General features: G+C 36.1%; 1 protein-coding gene across 4 annotated transcripts in view; it reads right to left on the minus strand.

Annotated features, from left to right (window-relative positions):
- Positions 1–1574: 1574 nt before the first annotated feature.
- The window catches only part of LOC145675556 (protein lifeguard 1-like), a 38604-nt gene continuing 19565 nt past the window's right edge, over positions 1575–20613 (minus strand). For all 4 annotated transcript variants that reach the window (XM_081746059.1, XM_081746061.1, XM_081746062.1 and 1 more), the window contains 2 exons: positions 12738–13032; positions 1575–8896 (listed from right to left, as the gene is read on the minus strand). In XM_081746059.1, the coding sequence (XP_081602185.1) occupies positions 8263–8896; positions 12738–13032 (929 nt within the window). In that variant the 3' untranslated portion in view covers positions 1575–8262. The remainder of the gene's footprint in view (positions 8897–12737; positions 13033–20613) is intronic.

Raw genomic sequence — 20613 nt, forward strand, 5'->3', positions numbered from 1 at the left:
CTGACGCTCAGGTATACACTGGATAAAACGGTAAACTACGGCTCATACCCTCCCTTGATCATATCCTGGATCCGCCACTGTATATTATATATATATATATATATATATATATATATATATATATATATAGGGTGTTCTAAAAATGGTGCCCACGGATAACAGTGCGCTATTCTTCTTCAGCTCAAAATAAAGCAAAAATGCTATATAATGATATACGCACTTCGGTGCTTCCTTCAGCCGCTATGGGGACTCAAAATTTCACTATGTAGTCACGTCGCAGATCAATTTACAACCATTAGCAGTGCTCTACGAATCTATCAGTTACATCGATTGTTATAATAAGTGGTATTCGAGTCAACGTCTATCAACTTTAACTGCCATTTCGAAAGAATTGATGTAATTATTTGATGTTTGGTAGATCATCTTCACAGTGCTTTATCTGCAACATTGCCATATAGTGTAATTCGAGTCTTCAGACGAGGACTCAAGGGGATGATATATATATATATATATATATATATATATATCGATTTATTTTAATTTATAGGACAGTGCTCTCTAGTCCGTGCGCGCCATTTTTAGAACAACCAATATATACAGTATAAATTTCAGAAAGCAATAATTAAATGCTTTTTCACATCATAATGTAGAAAGAAAGGTTGAACGTACTATAATTTTTTCATTAAAGTTGAAATGTTCATCAAAGCTCAAAATTTACCAGACGAAATAATAATAATAATAATGGAAAACTTAATGTTTTAAGCAGTGTTTCTTCTAGACAGGTTTTTGGGGGGCACTGCCCCTCGGGAGCTCTGAGAGTGTCCCAAGGAGGAGACTAAAATAATGTCTATAATATAACAATAAATAGAATACTACCAGTAGTGCCACCCCCCCACTCGGAATACTGTGTCCCCCGGAACTTTTTTCTGAAAGGACGACTGTTTTTTTTTTTTTTTTTTTTTTTCAAGCATTTGCATCTCCAAAAGTAACTGATTAGAACAGGAACATCAGTGTACTTGAAGCTATTATATTTGCTAAAAATATGTCTATTACAATATGATTTATGTACAGTACTTTGTTTTTAGAATGTAAGAGGTAATTTCTCACCTGAAGTAATTTCTCATTAGATAATGGAAATCATGAAACGTAATTGAAACAGCAGTAGTGTCTACGTAAATAAATAAACCGCTGACGAAGATGAGTGGTTTTCATTGAAAATTTCGGCATTAATAAAAATTTAGACGCATTTCTGAGTTGATAATGCATCAGTTTAGCTCCTTCTGTAACTTCGAAGTTAATCCACCCAGAGGATTACTTAAAAAGATGTGAAATTTTGAAACTTTTTTTTTTTAAAGGTTAACATCTACTTACGCATTTATCTGTATGTCAGAGTTTTTATTTCGGGATAAAACACAAACTACACTGAATAGTTCTTTATAAACATTTTAATTTTTATATCTTGAGGTTCTTTGGACTCCTAGCATCTGACTTCAGCCATTAATATATACCTACCTACAATCTAAGAAGTTCAAATTCTCAATACCGACAGTACAAAACTGAAAACACATTTCAGCTTATTTATTTTATTTATTTCAAGTTTACGATGACAATCATATACACTAATTTACGTATAATAACAAACACTGAATTTGAAATATTGTTTCATATCTACCAGGTAGTTTCCTTAGAAGGAAAGAGCCTAAGAAACAGTTGAATTGAGTGACTAGCGAAACTACCCCATGAAACCACATTTCATCTTAATTCAGTACAATATACAAACATGAATACTCCGTATTAACATTATATACAACTATATACAGTAATGGACTGTAAGAAAGTATTGCATCACTAACAAAACTTACATTCCTACACTTTGATTAGTTGCACGAGTTTTATGTTATCTTTATTAAAGCATTGTAAAGTTGGTGTAAATGAATAATCAGAACAAAAACACTAACACTGGTTGTATCATGCACTCTTAAATTTACAAAGACATTGCTGGAATGTAAGGCTGGAATAACATTTGGTGCAAAACAGACAGTGGCGTCACCACGACTATAGCTTTGGGAAGTTTTTCTCAGTATCCCGCCTATCTAAAACGTACGGAAATTATAGCCATATGAATTGAATTTGGCTTCACTGAATAGTATGTTAATATCTACTTACTAATAATTACTCTAATATAGATTTGTTATCCTTTCGCTCTTGAGTCCTCTCCAGATAATACACAAGGTAAAGTAGTTGTCACTTCTTTGCTTAGTTGAAAGGTTATAAATTCACGTTCAATTCAGTCCAACGCTCTACCAGCACTGGAATATCGCTTCTCGTGAAATAAGCAATGCCCAGTCTGGTCAAAGGAAAGATGGGTGAACATTTGTACTCACCAAATGTTAGCATTTCGATGTCCATCCAGAATCACGAAAGCAATTGGGGAGAGAGAGATACTTAAAAGACAGAAATAGCGAACTGAGGACTCGAAAGCCAGCATTAACGGCAAAGGAAGCCGATGTGCTGACCATACGCCATCTTCCCGGCATAGTGCCACAGGCTGATTGGTAGTCTATGGTTCTCTAAGGGTTGTTGAGCCCGGAATCTAGTTTAGTATTTTTACTCTCAAATTAGGTAATTTTATTCTGTAAATCAAAACAAATTTACGATGTGGCCATTTTTCGTACAGGATGAAGATATTTCTTTGCTTATATAATTGTATATTGCTAGTGTTCTCGATTGAATGCTAAATTAACGAAACGTTCAACTGAATTTTTCCGGAAAACATTTTGTAAAGCGTTTACTAAGCAAAATTTTTAGTAAACTTTTTTTTTTAAGTATTTGTATTTTAGTAAACATTTTAATTGTTTAAATATTTATAAACATGATTACTGAACCTTCTTATCAGATTGGAGACAACATTTATTTATTGCAAATTAAAACATTTATTCTCTTATCCATATAATAAGTTGCCTGTATCTGAGCATATTGAAGTTGCTACAAAACTACAAATGTCCTTTACGAGTCTCAAATAAGAAAATTAGAATATAGTTTGCACAAAGTAAACCAACTGTTTTGCTTGAAGGTTAAGACATACTGATGACATTATTTCAAGGAAAAAAATGTCAGTCTGTACTGTGCCTCCTGATGATAATGGCAAATTACTAACCCTTTGTAACGTTAACATTCGATTCATTGACAGTCTTCAGTGTTGTCGCTAGTGACCTTTTGACAGTTTGACTGCTATAATGAAAGCTAGTTTAATTTGTAAGTTCCACTTCACTGTAATAACAAATTAGCATCGTTTACATTTCTACTACAAATAATATCCACTTTATGAGTAGACTACTTAATTTATTCACAGAGTAAATGACATTCTGCTTAGGACCGAGGGTTAAGCACCTTTCAGAAAACCCTACCGACGCCGCTGACATTAAATAAAACCATTGTTATTCTGGACAACTTCAAGATACAACGTAAGTTTCACGTTACTTTCTTGAGAGGGATCTTAATCTCCTTCTAGTATGGCTGGCGACGCCACTGTCAAAACAAGAATTTAATAATGGTTTCTTATTAGTAATTTGATAAAGTAACCATACCGAATCGTGTTAATGAGACAAATTCAACATCAAGACTGAATGATGCTAGTGTCAGTAACATTTCGTCTACAAACATTTAACTCAAATTCAAGTCCAATAATATATATGATCTCCACAGTCCTCGAATTATTGGAAGATCGTACTCAGTCAAAGACATGCAATAGAAATGCTGTGTACTTCACAATATATTCTAACAAGAAATATTTTCTTTAAAAAAAAAAAAAAAAATTATCAGGTTTCTACAATTATAACACATACATCACACAAATACAAGGTGCAGTCAAAGAATAATGCACAGAAATCTGTTTATCAGCAGCAAATCAATATGTAGTAAGGAAACACTACCAGTATATTATATATATATAGCGTCAACCTCTAATCAATTGGTTCTTCTATTTTTGTCAGCAGTCATAGACAACAGAGATATACAATCTGTAAACGGTGGAGGTCACTGAGTTCCGCAAGAAATCTAAGGGTTCACAAACTGTTTCCGATGTACGAAAAGAGTGAAGTACGGAGTAGTCAAGATGACTTCACAGAGTCAAAAGAGATCAGTGATAAACCACGTTCAATCCTGATAGTTACAATGTTGCTTATCATTAATTTCCAGTTTATTGATTCAATGAGTTCCACACCGTTTACGAACATGCAATAGCAATGTGCGTGGCATCCCTCTTTTCATGAGTCGAAAGGTTAATATGCGTGAAGCAATGTCTTTCAAATTTAACAATAATTCAAACTGCTGTATAAATATGGTTCGTTAAAAGCTAATAATTCTGTCGCGTTGTCTAATAAACCACCTCTACTGGGAACATGGCTTCGCCATTTATTATTAGAGAAAAGTAAAATCTAAATTACATTAGAACATTAGATATCGTTACGATTCAGAAACAAAAACACCGTGTTTAGAATAAAAATACCATCGTCAGAACATTTAGATGAAAAGGATTGTCCCAGAAGCACTATTAATGGAGCTCCAACGTGTGAAGAAGAAAAAAAAAAAAAAAAAAGACCAAAGGTGGATCTCAGATCGAATGACAAATATATAGGGAAAGGTTCAATTTGCTAGCACGTAAAATTTCATTTTGTGTGCTACGTTTACAGATATTGTCATTAATTCTTGACCACACCTTATATTTTATCCGTCTAAATTTTTATCCTTAGCTGTCCATGAAATATACAGAACTAGAATTAAAAGTTACTTAAAGATCATTACTCAGTATTTGACTTCGGTGTCAATTAGCTCCCTTATATTTGTAATAAATAACACAATCGATTGCAAACATATTTAACACAACTGCTGAAATTACCTTCTTTCAGTCTCATTTAGGGAAGTGAAATCACTTATTAGAAAGAGGAAAGATTGCTATTTTATATACAGTAGAACATCGATTACTCGAATACAGATCAACCGAAACATCGGTAAACCGAAAGCGTTTCAGTTGGCAAATTCAAATTTGCGGGCCATATAATTCCGCTAGCGGCCGCAAAGCCAGTCTCAGCTCTGAGGAAGGAAAAACAGAATCAAAAAATCTTTGACTCTAGCCCTATTTTAATGTACTACTTTATGTAAAGTATGTGTTTGTAAAACGTGTGATACAAAATAAATGCAGTTGTGTGTTTAATAACACTGTCTCATTGCTTCATATTGCTCCTATGATTGCTTCTCCCCCTCCCCTCCCTCCCATAAATGATCAGTTATCCGAACAAAATCAGACCCCAGTTTCGGATAATCGATCGTCTACTGTATATACACAGTAACACCTGTAAAGCTGGTCACCTCTATAATCTGACCATCTGCTTAAATTGGTCACATTTTCCTGAAACCGAAAGACATATACATTTATGGTTTTATGATTAAGTTGACCATATGTGTAAGCTGGACAATTTCCCCATGAACCAAAGGTGGAGAACTTAGGTTTTACTGTATAACAAAATACATAAATTACTAACTATTGCGCTACAAAGAAACTGAAGATAATGCCAATGATGTTAAAAATATGGTTACTTACCAATAAATTCTCCCGTGATGAAACTGAACACACACTACACGTATCGGAAAAACAAGCTAGTTTCGTCTTCAGTGGTAAGGAAACAACGATACAAACGGATAAGAGAAAAATGTTTGGAAAAAAGAAATATATATACCACAAAATAGATTAATATTACGTGAAGGATGTTAAAATACCACAAGCAGAGCACAGTGCAAAAAAAGCGGCAAGAAAAAACAAAGCACTGTAACAAATACTGCAAATGCAACAAGGCAAAAAGGTGTCAGAATCGGAATAGGCATAAGGATTCTGCGGACACCAATGATGACGTACGGAACGAAAGCAGCAAGGTCAATGATATTACTACGTATAATGTTAACCAACAGCATGGGGCCTTCGATAAAGATTTAGAGATTAAGCTTCACAGCATACTGGTCTTAAAGGAAGTCAATATAGGACCCTGCAACGAAAGAGCCTTGGTTTTGCCAGAACATGACTGTTTCACAAAATCAGCGTAACTATTTGATTCTAAATGTCTCAAAATTATATATTAAAAGATGTAATTATTTAACTTTATAAAATTAAAAAAAAAAAAAAAAAATCATTCTTTCGCATTGTGCTCTGCTAGTGGTATTTTAGCATCCTTCACGTTATATTCATCTATTCTGTGGAGTACATATTTCTTTTCCCAAACATTTTTTCTCTCATCCGTTTGTATCGTTGTTCCCTTACCACCGAAGACGAAACTGTCTTGTTGTACAGATACGAGTGGAGAGTTTAGTTTCACCACTCGAGGATTTATTGGTAAGCAACTAATTGTTTTGTAAATTTGAATCACCCTTTCATGTGTCTACAATAATAATGCTAATGGTGATTATTCAACATTTGTATTTTCAAAGGTAGCACGACACCAATACAATACATATATATTCATTCAATCAAATACACGAAACAACAAACACGTATTTATTGTCAGCTTTGCAAATCACTTGCCGCCAATATTGTTTTTAATACGTTTCCGAATATACGATAGATTAGGCACAGTATGTACTTCTTAAAATCACAAATAATTAAGTTTTTATATACACACATTCATACATTATCACTTTCAGTACTAGTAATGGTACAGTTATGCTCCAACTTTACGTGAAAAGGAAAGTAGTTTAAAACCAATGTCCACGATGTCGCAGAAAGACTGATGAATATTATGAGCACAGAGTTCTTCGACCAAAGTCAATAAAAACGCTATATTAAATAGAATGAGCGTAGAATCTGTTTCTTTTGGCACTAGATATATCTAAAAATTTACACAATTCCACAGTAAATCTAAGGGTTGACGCCATGACAGAATTTGGACTAACAACATACATACGCTGATGCTTGCTTCAGTGTAAATTGAAATCAATTGAATTACCTTATTTTTTTAAAAAAAAAAAATTATGATGTATCAAATACACAAGAAAACCAAAGAGCCTGCTTGTTAACGGCAAATTTGGACGAAATTGTGAAAGAAACGAAGTTAACATACGAGAATTTAGAACAGGTCTTTTGAGACATTATTCGGAATGTTTACAATTCGATTACACAATTACATTCTTCAGTGAACAATTTTCTCTACCGCACTTACGGGAAAATAACTCGTTCATGTATTAGTGAAGATGATGCAGGCTAGGTGGCATTTAACCTAATTTAGCCTAACCAAGCTGTTTTTAACGTAAGTGCTTAAAATGAGGTCAGATATTCTCAGAAGATTTTAATATTCCGTGTTGCGAATCTACTTTGTGTGAACGTTGTACGAGAATCTTTTCAAAATAACATCCACTCCACGAAATTCCTATTTTAACATCAATTCTTAAATACACTGAGTGTAAGACGATCCTCAAATCGTGCACTGAAAAATCACCACCTATGTAATATAAAAAAGAAATCCAAGACTTTTACTTCATCTTTTATGATCTAAAGTTCATTCTTTTGAATTCTACTAACAATAAAACGAACAATTTTGGGATTTTTAAAAACTTCTCAATGCAAAGATTCCGGTGCTTATAACATTCACCAATTTTTTTTCAGGAACATCCTGCATTTTTTTTTTCTTTAAAGATTCAAAGATAATCAAATATTCCAACATCTGAGACAGTTTGAATAAGTTTAACAAGCATAACCTACTTAAATTATTTCCATTGTAACAAATACTATATATACACACACAGTTTGTAATAAACTGAAAACAATAAAACAAAATAATCACACTTGATGTGTACTCTCGTTCACCTTTTAGAACGCATTACAAAGATGTTAGAAAAGTGCTACCATAACGATTGCAACATAAATAAACGAAAATATTTCTTATTTCTTAAGAAAAGATGAATTATTTCAATAAAAGCTTAAGAGTTATTGACAGAGCTGAAGAGAAGGGCGCAGTCTCATCAAAAACAAATAAATCTATAGTGGACATGCGGAAGGGTAGGTTTTCTGTATGGAAAATTGTGAAATATTTATTCAATAAAATATTGAAAACAAAGAATGTTATCATGGAAATATAACTATTATGGTATATAGAAATATAGACTACGGACGTTCACAAACAGGGAAATAGCGTACCAATACTTAGTTAAAGATGCGTCTTATACGTATCTGCTAAGATTTAAAATGAAACAAGAGATTTTATTGTTGAAAACAGTTATTTAGTCGCCCCTTGCAGCTCCAATAATTGTTAGAATGTAGATGAATATATTTACCACATCAACGTACAGATTCAGCGCTGCGAATATATATTCCTCTGGAGAAATGGAATACTTGTGTTCCCCTCCGATCATCAGTTGTGTATCATACACCAAATAAACAGAGAAAAGCAAAGCTCCAATTGAAGCATATACAAGTGTTACTATTCTGCCTGGAATGAATATGGCTACAATACCAAAGATGAAAAAGATGATAGTGCACACAAGAAGAATACCTCCCATTGTTGTGAAATCCCATTTGGTTTGAAATGCAAACAATGTCAGAGCCAGACAAACAGCTGCAGTTATTCCAACAGCCATCAGTATCGCGTCAACTTTATAGAAAGTACACATTGTGCCCAGCAGAAAGCCCTCGGCCAATGTGAAAATTCCCAAGAATATGAAGTTGGTTGGTGTCTTGCGTCGAAAGTTACTACAACAGGCCAAGGCGATGAGGCAGCCAATTGTAATGGCGAGAGCAACCCACATCAACGCCGGAGTGCTCTGCACAAACTTTCTCGTTGGTTGATGAAACACGAAGAACGCGATCATTCCGAAAGTAACTAGAAGCTGGCACATCAGGATTCCATAGACTTTCCTGCAAAAGAATATATATATTTTACTTATTTTTCTACATTATAACAATAGACGTTTAAAGTGGAAATTATTTAAGGTTGGTTTAAAGGGACAAGTTTTGTCGATAGATGGCAGTACAATCTTCGTATCTCTTCCATGTATTTTTTACCTTTCACGAAAATTTACAATTTCTTTTACAAATTTCAACGTAGAGACTTCAAATTTTTAGAGAAGGAACTTCATAACCTATTAAAGGGAACAATCCGTGCCGATTTTTTATTTAGAATTTTGTTCATTGTTGAAATAGATTGATTGTTGAAATGGATACCTAAACCTTTAACAATGGAACTGTTTCAACAATGAAGAAAATTCTAAATAAAAAATCGGCATGGATTGTTCCCTTTAATAGTTATGAAGTTCCTTCTCTAAAAATTTGAAGTCTCTACGTTGAAATTTGTAAAAGAAATTGTAAATTTTCGTGAAAGGTGAAAAATACATGGGAGAGATACGAAGACTGTAGTGACATCTATCGGCAAAACTTGTCCTTTACACTAACCTTAATACTTGATAGGAAGAGTCAAACAACTAAACAGCATTGTATTAATCTGAGTTTACTTTTAATTACGTGTAAATTCTGTTTTTATAATAAACATGTGGCTACTATTAGAAGTGTGTGTGTCACTGTTAGGAATATATTTGTCACTGTCAGAAGTATATTGTTGTTTCTTCTAGGTTTCGTACACAGTCTGCTATTTAACAGTGTACAATTTTACATATACAGTACGAGGGTTGCACTGAAAGTGTCGCGAATCACGTCCTGTGAAAAATGGAATCTGCTAGATTTTGTTGTTATTATAAAATACCATCTTTGTTCACTCTACATGCAAGACCGTATGTAACTCGGAATCTTTGTCGTTGCAGAGCACCAGTTTGAAGTGAGGTGGTCGTGATCAAAAATGGACCTGACAAGAGAGCACTTCCGTGTCATGTCAGATGAGTGCTGCTTTTCCTGATGAAGCCTCATCCCAGACGACAATTTACAGATGGTTTCAAAAATTCAGATGTGGTCGGGTCAGCCTGAGTGATGAGGACCATACAAGTCGTCCATCGACAGCCATCATGTCCAAAACCATTGAAGCTGTTCGTGAATTAATTAACACTGATCGACATGTAACTTATCGCGAAATTCATGGGATCTTATAGTCCAAAAGGTTTAACGTCGTTCGCTTCCCGCGCTTGGACTTGCTCGTCACTAAGGGTGTGGTAAAAGGGTAGCCAATCACCACCAATCATCTACTAGCCACGAGTAACCAAGCTGGCCACTCCCCACAAACGTCACTACAACTTTTCGCGGGAAGCCAACGACGTTACACCTTCCGTACTATAGGCATTGGCATGAGCCAAATACAAACAATATTGCATGATCATTTAGGTGTGAAGAAAACTGCGCTCGTTGGATCCCACACAATTTAATTCAAGCACAAAAAGACGCCCGTGTGAAGTGGTGCAAAGCTATGACGGAACGGTTCAAGTCTGGGTCATTTAATTTGGTATTTAACATCGTAACAGGTAATGAAACGTGGATTTATGCGTACGAACCGGAAACAAAGCGACAATCTGCTGTGTGAGTTTCCGCGATGAACCTAAACTAACAAAAGTTGTTCCTGGACGCAATGTCTTTAAACAAATGATTGCATTATTATTTTTATTTATTTATTTTTTGGTAAATCAGGTCATACTTGCAACTGTCCTACTGAAGAATCGTAGAACAGTCGATGCAAAATTGTACACAACCATATGTCTACCAGAAGTACTGAATGTGAGCAGACAGTCCAACTCCAAACGTCGAATCATTCTGCATCACAATGCTAGCTCGCACACAACAGCTGCCACAAGTGATTTTCTGGACCAGGAAAACGTTGGTCACGACACATTCGGCTTATTCTCCTGATTTAGCCCCAGTGATTTGTTTTTGTTCCCAACAATCAAGAACATGTTGCGTGGGAAGCGCTTTTGCACTTCAGAAGAAGCCATCAAGCTGCATACTTAATAGGTTCCAACTTTGGAGTGGCATAACTGTTTCAAGATGTGGTTCTATCGCATGAAAGAGTGCATTCCTGCACAGGGGAAATACTTTGAAAGGAAATAAAAAATGCTGTACTTTGATGTTCTTGCGTTCTACTATTTTCTCGAAATTTTCAGTGCAACTCTCGTCCACAGAAAAACGATCTATTCCAACAGAAAAAAAGATATTCATTATAAATGACAACGAATGATATGCTTTAGAGCGCTGTAAAATAAGTTTTTCTCAAAAACAACTCATTAGAATTTACTCTGAAGTATCTCATTTTGTTTAGCTGAACATGATCTACCCAGGGATTTTACGTTAATCAGTAGGTCTTGTTTCATATAGCCTCGCTACTGAAAGGAACGTTAAACTCAAAATCAACTAAAGTTTATCGGTATATTATTGTGACTGTGAAACGTTGAACAAGGTTCCCACTCTCTTTCTTTCAAAAAATTTCCAGGGCGTTTCTAAGACAAATCACCAATTTTCCAGACTTCGACACAGGAAGATATAGCAGGATTGCAATTGTGCGTTCAAAACTCACAATAGTGAAATGAGAAGTACAGCAGCGTATGCAGTGAATATTAATGCATGTACAGTATTAATACACAAAGCGGAGAGCGTAATGTGCTTTTTTTTCTCTCTCTCTCTCTTTCTTCCAACTCCCCTTATACCAATCCGATCCACCCACATCCAGTTCATGTATTTTCATTCTTTCTACATGATAGTTTAAATGCGCACCGAACAAATTTCCAAACAACAAAAACTTATTTATCGTACATGGCATCTCTGCGTGACAGATATAATTAGGGGGGAAGGAATTATATTACAAGTTTTCCAACCGAGTATGAAGTTGTGTGATTTCCTCATCTATAGACATAATCTCTTTCTTCTTTAGTGAAGCTGCTCTACTGATAGCATTTGACTTTGTAAGAAGACTTCTGCTCTGCTTCATGTGCAAGCTAGTTTGCTTCAGTCTCCAAAGCTTCACTTATTTCCATCAATTTTCTTTTCTTCCTCTGCAGCTGTTGTACATGTTCACTTATCTCTTTCCTCTTACTCTGTACTTGATTTTCTCTTTCAACAGTGTTTATTTTCTCCAGCTCTGCCATATAGCGCTGCTTTGCATGGAAGGCATGATGGAGCCTTTCTTTCATGAAGTTGATTGAAGTAAGGTCTTTATGGGAAATGTTATCATACACCAATCTATTGAGGATTGATACTGGTACAAAGCACAGTTTCTGGAGGATAGTGACAGTGAAGAGAGCATCCAAGAATGGATTGCCAGACTATTGGATGAAAGAAGAGAGAGGTTCTTCCAGCTAACCATCCTGTTGGGAGAAAGCTCACCAACCACTCACACATGCAGGATCATGACAAATAATTATTCAGCACAAAAACAGGAATAGTAAACAAAAATAGCAATCAATTAAAATCTTCATTATAATTATGAAAAATTTGTCATACAGTATTTCTGTAAATTAATTTTTATTTACAGAGTAAGCAATATTTCTGAGGCAGTAATTTTTTGTCTAGAGGTTAGCCAATCTTTCTGCAGCCCGCATTTTCTTTCTGCGACATAGTCGCACCGTTGCATGTTGTTTTGCTTTGAGGGACGTCAACGTCACTGCGTGGGTATAAACTGTGAAAGAATATGCTAGTTTCAAGGATTCTAACAACTAAATTGTTTAAGGTTACGTTGAAATATGCAATCATTTAAACGCTTAATATTATAAAGAACAATTAAATTACAATATTCTAACTGAATAAGATACATTCTAGCTGAAATAGCTACCTGATGAATCCAAGCCTTATACTTTTGTCGGAGAAGTCAAAGTTCTCCGTGTGGAGATCTTCTGAATACGATGAACCGTACATTCCCGGCTGTGGAGTTGGTGAAGTAACGCCAAATCCTACCGATGATGGTGGCACTCCAGGGTAGGGAGGTGGTGCTGCAGGGTAGCCTTGTCCTCCGTACGGATAACTACCTTGAGGTGGATAGCCCGGTTGCTGCGAAGGATAACCTGGTTGCTGTGGGGGATAGCCTGGTTGTTGTGGGGGATAGCCTGGTTGTTGTGGATATGGTGGATCTGAAAAAATGAAAACAGTTATTATTTATTATGACCAACAATGTTTAATCTGAAAATTATTTACAAACAATGACTCAAATACCAAGGTCCGTTATTAAATACGAAATACTAAATTTCAAAATTAAAATTAAAACAAAAAAATCTCAACAATTTCGGAATCCCAGTTTTATTATAAACCTACTTAATTGCACTTCAGTTAGAATCAGTCAGCATTAGTAATTAACCAAAAACTGCATGACCAAATACCCCTCTCACTATAATACTAAAATGACTACTGAACTTATCTTTTCAATTATATTTATTGACTTTATGCATAATATTGATTCAATATCTTGTAAACTCAATAAACCTTGTCACATATATATCTTAACACACAAACTTCTCTCATATCCAATACCCACTTTATAACTACTCAGTTTCAATGAACAACCAGTTGAGAATGCTCCAAGAGCTTTGCCAGAACGAAGAATGAAGAGATAAAGCGGGAAGGATAACTGTCATTGTTCTTAGATGTAAATCTTTCTATCCGCACCTTCTTCTCTTTCTCACAAAAATTAGCAAAAATATCATCTCTGTGACTTACAGTTCTCGAGACATGGCTACTTAAATATCTAGAAATCCCAACTTTTTTGGCCAATATCTGAGGAATGGTGGCCAGTTGGCCAGTAGACAGTTAATCAATGGCTACTGGTTACTATTTGGTACCAAAATGTTCACCATCCTCTTAGGTATTGATCAACATCAATATCATCTGTCTACAACTTATGGTTACCGAGCTATTTTTCGTTAAATATCTACAAATGGGCCATTTTTGGCCAATATCATGGGAACGATAAGTCATAGAGAGACGATATTGGTGTCAATCAATACCTAAGAGTATGGTTAACCTTTTGGTACCGATAATTGGTGGCCGCTGGCCAACTGGCCATTGGCTAAACCAGTGGCCAGTTGGACAGTGGCCACCGGTTACTATTTGGTTCAAAAATATTTAGCATCCTCCTACGTATTGATCAACATCAATATCACCTCTCTACAACTTATGGTTCCCGAGCTATGGCTCCTTAAATATCTAGAAATTGGCCATTTTTGGCCAAAATCACGGGAACGTTAAGTCTCAGAGATGATATTGGTGTTAATCAATACCTAAGAGGATGGTAAACATTTTGGTACCGATATTAATTGGTGGCCACTGGCCAACTGGCCATTGGCCAAACCAGTGGCCAGTTGGACAGTAGCCACCGGTTACTATTTGGTACCAAAATATTTACCATCCTTTTAGATACTGATCAACACCAATATGATCTCTCACGCAAACTTCTCTACGTAAGTAATTTTCATGTAGATTCCACATCACATATAGTAATTTTTTCCTATCCTTTGACTGGAAATACTCCTTTCCAACATACCTTTCAAATAAAAGAACCCTCCTCACGGTCACAAAATGCAAGTAACGAGGATGATATATTGTAATATACTTTTCGAGCAAAAGAATCTTTGTGAGAGTTACTAGTCCGCACTACCATCATTCGAGTGAACATCAGAGAATATTTGGGAGGGGTCAGTGATAGCCTCCACCAATTACCAAACATATATAAACGAAGCCAATCCAAAATATGTTTCTTGGTAATTATTCAGTTTATCACATGTCTTGCAAATGTGTACCAGTTCGTGTTCTGTTTACCAGGTGTACAAGTATGAAATGAGGATTTTTTTTTTTTTTTATGAAACAAATATGTTACCTTCGGAAGAATGATAAAAAGTGCTTTATTCAAAGTATACTCCATCGCTTGTTATACATTTTCCTCATTTTTCGGGCAATTTGTGAATACCACACCAGTAAAAATCTTCCCCTTTTGCTGCAAATCATTCTTCGAAACAAATTTTCACACCTTCGTACGAACCAAAGTGCTGCTTAGCAAGTGTGTGACCCATCGATGCAAACTAGTGGTAATCCACAAGAGCCAAGTCTAGCGAGTAAGCCGCATGAGCTACAGCTTCGCAGCTGAGTGCTTCCAACGTGTCGCGAACCGATTTTGCCGTATGTCAGCCTTTCTCAACCTGGGATCCGCAATACTATATCAGAGGGTTCGCAAGCCAATCTGAGAAAAGCACACAGTGGTGAGAAATACACCATTTTAAGTTAAATGATCGAATTAATAAGTCAATTTGCGTGAGAAGTAATATTCGACCTACACGAAGTAGCTTATACTCTCCAACGCATTTTTTTTCTTTTTTTCCTGACAGAGCCAAAAAAGCGTGTAGAGACTGATGTACAATAGGTGCTGTAAAATATCTTCAAACGAAAATCTTCTTTGGTACAATAGATGACTGAAAAAGGAAACAAGGAATGAGGAATTCTTCCTCGGCATTCTTTCATTTGTCAAAAACCCTTGACCCAAGCTATTTTCTGTGATACATACATTCTTCCTTCTTCCACCCTGCACTCTTTCCATAACTTTTGTTGTTACAAGTGCGAAAAGTGCTGTTTCCTCCAGATTATTTATTTTCAAATGATTTTACTGAATGGCCGCATGAGGTAGATGGTAAGAGAAAAATCTGGCGAGTGAGAAGCGGCTGGTACAACCCCGCCCATATTTTTAACAAACTGGGCGCATTTAACTTATGCTGTGATTCTTGAGCATCGGGGCGGAGAAGCTTGCACCTAACTATTTCTTTATCTAGTTCCAAATGCAAGTCTTGAAGGGGTTGGAAAGAAATACTCTGAAACATATTCCAGAGCACAGCTACACTTGATAATTGGTGTTAGTGGACACAAGTGTACTTTTGAAGCTAGGGCATCGTGTTTATCGGGAGTTTATGTGTATATGTGTGTGAATTTCATATAATGGATCGGTGGCTAAAATCAGATTCGCTAAAACGCGGAAGAAGCGAAACTAGTGACACTATAGAAGGAGAAAACAAGGAAACTGTGTGAGTTCAAAAGAAAGTACGCAAATATTGTGATAAATATTTAAGAGATGGGATTTACTGTAGTTGAGGCAAACGGTATTCAAAAAGCGTAGTGTGTTGTTTGTGGCGAAGTGTTATCGAATGAGTGTATGAAACCATCGAAACTGCAAAGACATGTCAAATCTAAACATTCTGAGCTGGTTAAAAAACCGGTTGAGTATTTTAGAAACAAGCTAACAGAACTTAGTGCTTCGAAAAAGATAGTTAAAGACATTTCCTCTGAACAAAATAACGAAAAGGCAGTGTTGGCTTCTTATGAAGTAGCTTTATTAATTGTGAAAAAAGGACTCTCACACACACTTGGTGGAGAGTTGGTTCTTCCAGCTGCCAAAGTGATGACACGTCTAATGTTTGGGGAAAAATTATCAAACGAGTTATATTCATTATCTATATACTAAGAAGAATCGAAGAAATGGCTGGAAATGTACAGGACATGTTAATAGCACGAGAGATGGCCAGTGAATACTTCACTTTGCAACTGGACGAAAGCACGGGCGTTTCTGATAAACCAAATTTATTAGTTCTTGTCAGGTATGAACACGACAGTATCATACAAGAAGACCTTTTGTTCTGTAAACAGCTTCCGCTTTACACAACGGCAGAAGCTATGTTCGAAATTCTTAATTCTTTTATGGTGAAGAATCACATAGAATGGTCACGTTGTGTTGGCATTAGTACAGACGGTGCTCGCGCAATGACTGACAAACATAAAGGACTGATAGTACGCATTCAATCGGTTGCTCCGTTAGCAAAATGGACTCACTGTAGTATCCACAGGGAAGTATTAGCTTCACGTGATATGCCATGCAAAATGAGAAGTGTTCGGGACGATGCAGTGAAAATTATGAATTATATCAAGTTTCGTCCTCTTAACTCTCCTGGGACGTACGCAGGGGGCGGGTCCTGGGGGTCCGGACTATTTTTTGTAAATTTAGTCTAATTGTAGAGGCAATTTTACAATTTTTAATATAATTTAGCCTGAAATTGTGTTTGGACCCCTCCCGAAATAAATTCCTGCGTACGTCCCTGTAACTCTCGGTTATTCAATGCATTGTGGACTGAAATGGGGAATGACCAACAACACCTCTTGCTACATTCCGGGTAAAAGTCTCGTGGAAGAGCCTTGACCAGTCTTTTCGACCTCCGCGATGAAGTGAGGTTATTTCTTTTAGACCCCAAATTTGAAATGAGTTGCCGTCTGAACGATTTCACTTGGCTCTCAATTCTAACATACATACTAGATATTTTCAGCTTTTTAAACTTCCCAAATATAAGCCTTCAAGGCAAAGGTGTTACTGGTGTCGGTATAGTTCATTAACACACTAATCGTATATATTACAAAAGGTCCTTCACATGTATTGCAGATATTTATGGTTCAGAACAAGATCAAAGCAACAATCAAGAAAACTAAACGTTTGGTCCCGCCGCCTAGACAAAAGAGAATACGATTCCTCTTCCCTTAGCGATTGCTTGTCAACAATTGAAGATTTTCCTTCTGATACTGCTATGAACATGAAAAACCATTTAGAAACCATGGCATTAAAATTCAGGGAATATTTCCCATTAAACAAAGGAAAACTGGAGTGGGTAAAAAAATTCCTTTCCTAGAGACGGAAAATGAGTTACCAAACAACGAAAATCAGTTGCTGGGAACTTTCATGTGACTCCGTTATGAAAATGAAGTATTCATCCTCCATACTGACTGATTTCTGGTTGCATGAGCAATCAGTGTATCCCGAAATCTCGAAAAGGGCACTATGATGTTTAATGCCGTTTGCTACGACATACCTTTGTGAATCAACGTTTTCTGTTCTTTCTTATCTGAAGAATAAGTACACGAATAGACTTGATGCTGAGGCGGATCTTCGCTTAAAAGTTTCTTCGTTTGATCCTGACATTTCTAAGTTAGCGGCTAAAAGATAACACCAACCATCACACTGACTGAAGTTATGTACCTTGATAAGTCATATACTTATTATCATGTTAACCTAAAGTTAATACATTTTATTTTTTCCAGAAAAATACTTTCTTCTATACCTGATGGATAGACTATTGTGGTTTAGTTTTGTTTACGTACTGGCTTTATTTATATATTTACAACATTTTAGTCAAGATGTCCGGCCTCACGTTTGAAACCCAGGACCACCAGAGTACGGAGTAGGCATCATACTACTCTAACATGATTATACCATTGCAAAGAAAAATAAAAGCAATATTATATATATACGCAGGGTGTTAATGAACTATACTGACAAACTGTAAGAGGTGATTATCATAAAGTCAGAGCGTACCTTAAAATTTGGTTGATCACAAATCTGGGAATTTTACCCTGCAGGAATACTCTGAACACCCATTGAACATGAATGAAAGGTGCATTTTTTGGACTGCGTATGCATGACTTCCTTTACGCTGATAAGGACCACCGCCTACAGTTCCTCGAATTCGAAATAGGGCCTCTTGAAATTTGGCTTTTTCTCGATTTTGGACAACCCTAACTCTAAAACTATGCACTTTTTCATACAGGTCCATACGAACTTTTTATCTTATTTTGATGTGAGGAATCACCTCTTACAGTTCGTCGGTATAGTTCATTAACACACTAACCGTATATATTGGAAAAGGTCCTTCACATGTATTGTAGAATTCGAAGGGGGGCCGCTGTGTGGAAAAGGTTGGGAAAGGCTGCCGTATGTGATGGATCATTGTCATGAAGAAAAATGATTGTGTTGCCTCTTTCGGTAGTCTGGCCTTTTTTCAAGCAGCGAACGGTTCAAATCGGTCAACTGTTGTTGGTTACGTTGTATATTAACAATTTCAACGGGTTTAAATACCTCATAATAGGCAATGCCCCTCTGGTCCTACCAAACACACAGCAACGTTTTTCTGCCAAAGCGATTTGGTCTTACGTTCGATGTGGATGGAGCGCCTAGATATACCCATGATCTTTTGTGCTTGGGATTCCCAAAATATCCACTTGTCATCCCCTGTAACTATACGATGAAAAACGAAATCCTTTTGAACCGAACGAGCAAATTCTCACACGTGTTTTTGCGCTTTTCCATTTGCCTGTCGTTCAACTCATGTGGTGCCCATCTACCGGTCTTTTGAATTGTCCCTATCGCTTGTAGCCGATTGGAAACAGATTGTTGACGAACGCCAAATTGCTCGGCAAGCTGGTTTTGTGTTTTTCTCGGATCTTCGTCCAACAATGCTTGCAATTCCACATCTTCGTATATTTTTGGCAGTTTTCCATGTTGCTTGTCTGCAACATCGAAATTACCACTTTTGAAACGCCAAAACCACCGTTTACATGTATTCTTGCGATGGAGCATGCTTCTCGAAGTAATTGGTGATTCGACAACAGTTTTCTTCAAATAAAAACAAAAAATTAATGCTGTTCGCCAATGCCCTTTGTTCGGAATACATTTCGGCATATTGAACACAACAGTACATTATGCATACACCTCTCCAACATATCACTCGTGCGTGTCTGACATTTGTTGATGACACAATAAAATGGTGCAGTGTGAAATCTTCATAGCACAACCTGCATTGGTGCGGCATCTGTTGTCTGAAATCCGCATTTCATACTTGTACACCTGGTAGTTCCAGAATTTGTACTTTATAATGAAGTATTTTGTGAGCATGCCTAACGAGAAATGTAATCGCAGCTTTTAATTAACGCAGTGAATGCTGAAAGGTCATTTTCGGCGTATCAACTTATTTTAAGAGAAACATTAAATTAGCCATGCAAAAAGCAGAAAAAATTGTGGTAGTGTACTATATAAACTCATCCTGCTCACAGTCAAAATTGTACACATGTGAATCTGAAATGAATAAGTTGTTTCTTCAATGCGTACTATTTTACCTATAATGTGCATTTTCTTTTTAGTGCATATTTTCAGGAATTGTAGTCGCATAAATCCAGGCATCATAGCTATTAATAATCTAGTATTGATTAACTTATAGTACAATATGACATTTCTTTCCACAATATGTATTTTGCGTGTAATCTTCAGTAAACCACTTGTTATCAACTTTTGGAGGGAAGGTCCGCTATCTCCTCCACAGTTTGTGTCAATATTACCACATAAGGAAATTCAACTTGCGCAATTCTGATGTACAAGCAACAATGAAGCATTATTGGTGATTATTGAAAATAATGATACTGCACCCTTGTTCCTAAATTCAGTTTTGGCTCTTCCGCTAAAATTAAATAGAATTTGTAAATACTTGACATAATCTGTATCTTTGAATTGTGCAGCATTTAAATTGTATTGATTTTGTGCTTATTTAAAAAAATAATAATAAAAAATTCGAAATACTTTTTTCTTCTTCTAAGCCTTTCTGCCAGTTGGCTGGGGTCGGCTTTTGGGAGCGGCCCTGTACCAGGCTTGGCAAAGAACAAAGTGATGCAATTTCCATTAATAATAATAATAATAATAATAATAATAATAATAATAATAATAATAATAAACTTTCGATCGATTCTAGTATGCACAGCATCACTCGATGTGGGTAAATATGGGTGGATTTCAATGTGGGTAAAACGATGCTGTAAGCAGAAAGGTTAGCAAAATAGCAATGTCTCACTTTAGTTCAATTCACATT

This window comes from Thermobia domestica, chromosome 18, assembly GCF_964235325.1.
Source record: "Thermobia domestica chromosome 18, izTheDome1.hap1.1, whole genome shotgun sequence".
NCBI classification, from domain to species: Eukaryota; Metazoa; Arthropoda; class Insecta; order Zygentoma; family Lepismatidae; genus Thermobia; species Thermobia domestica.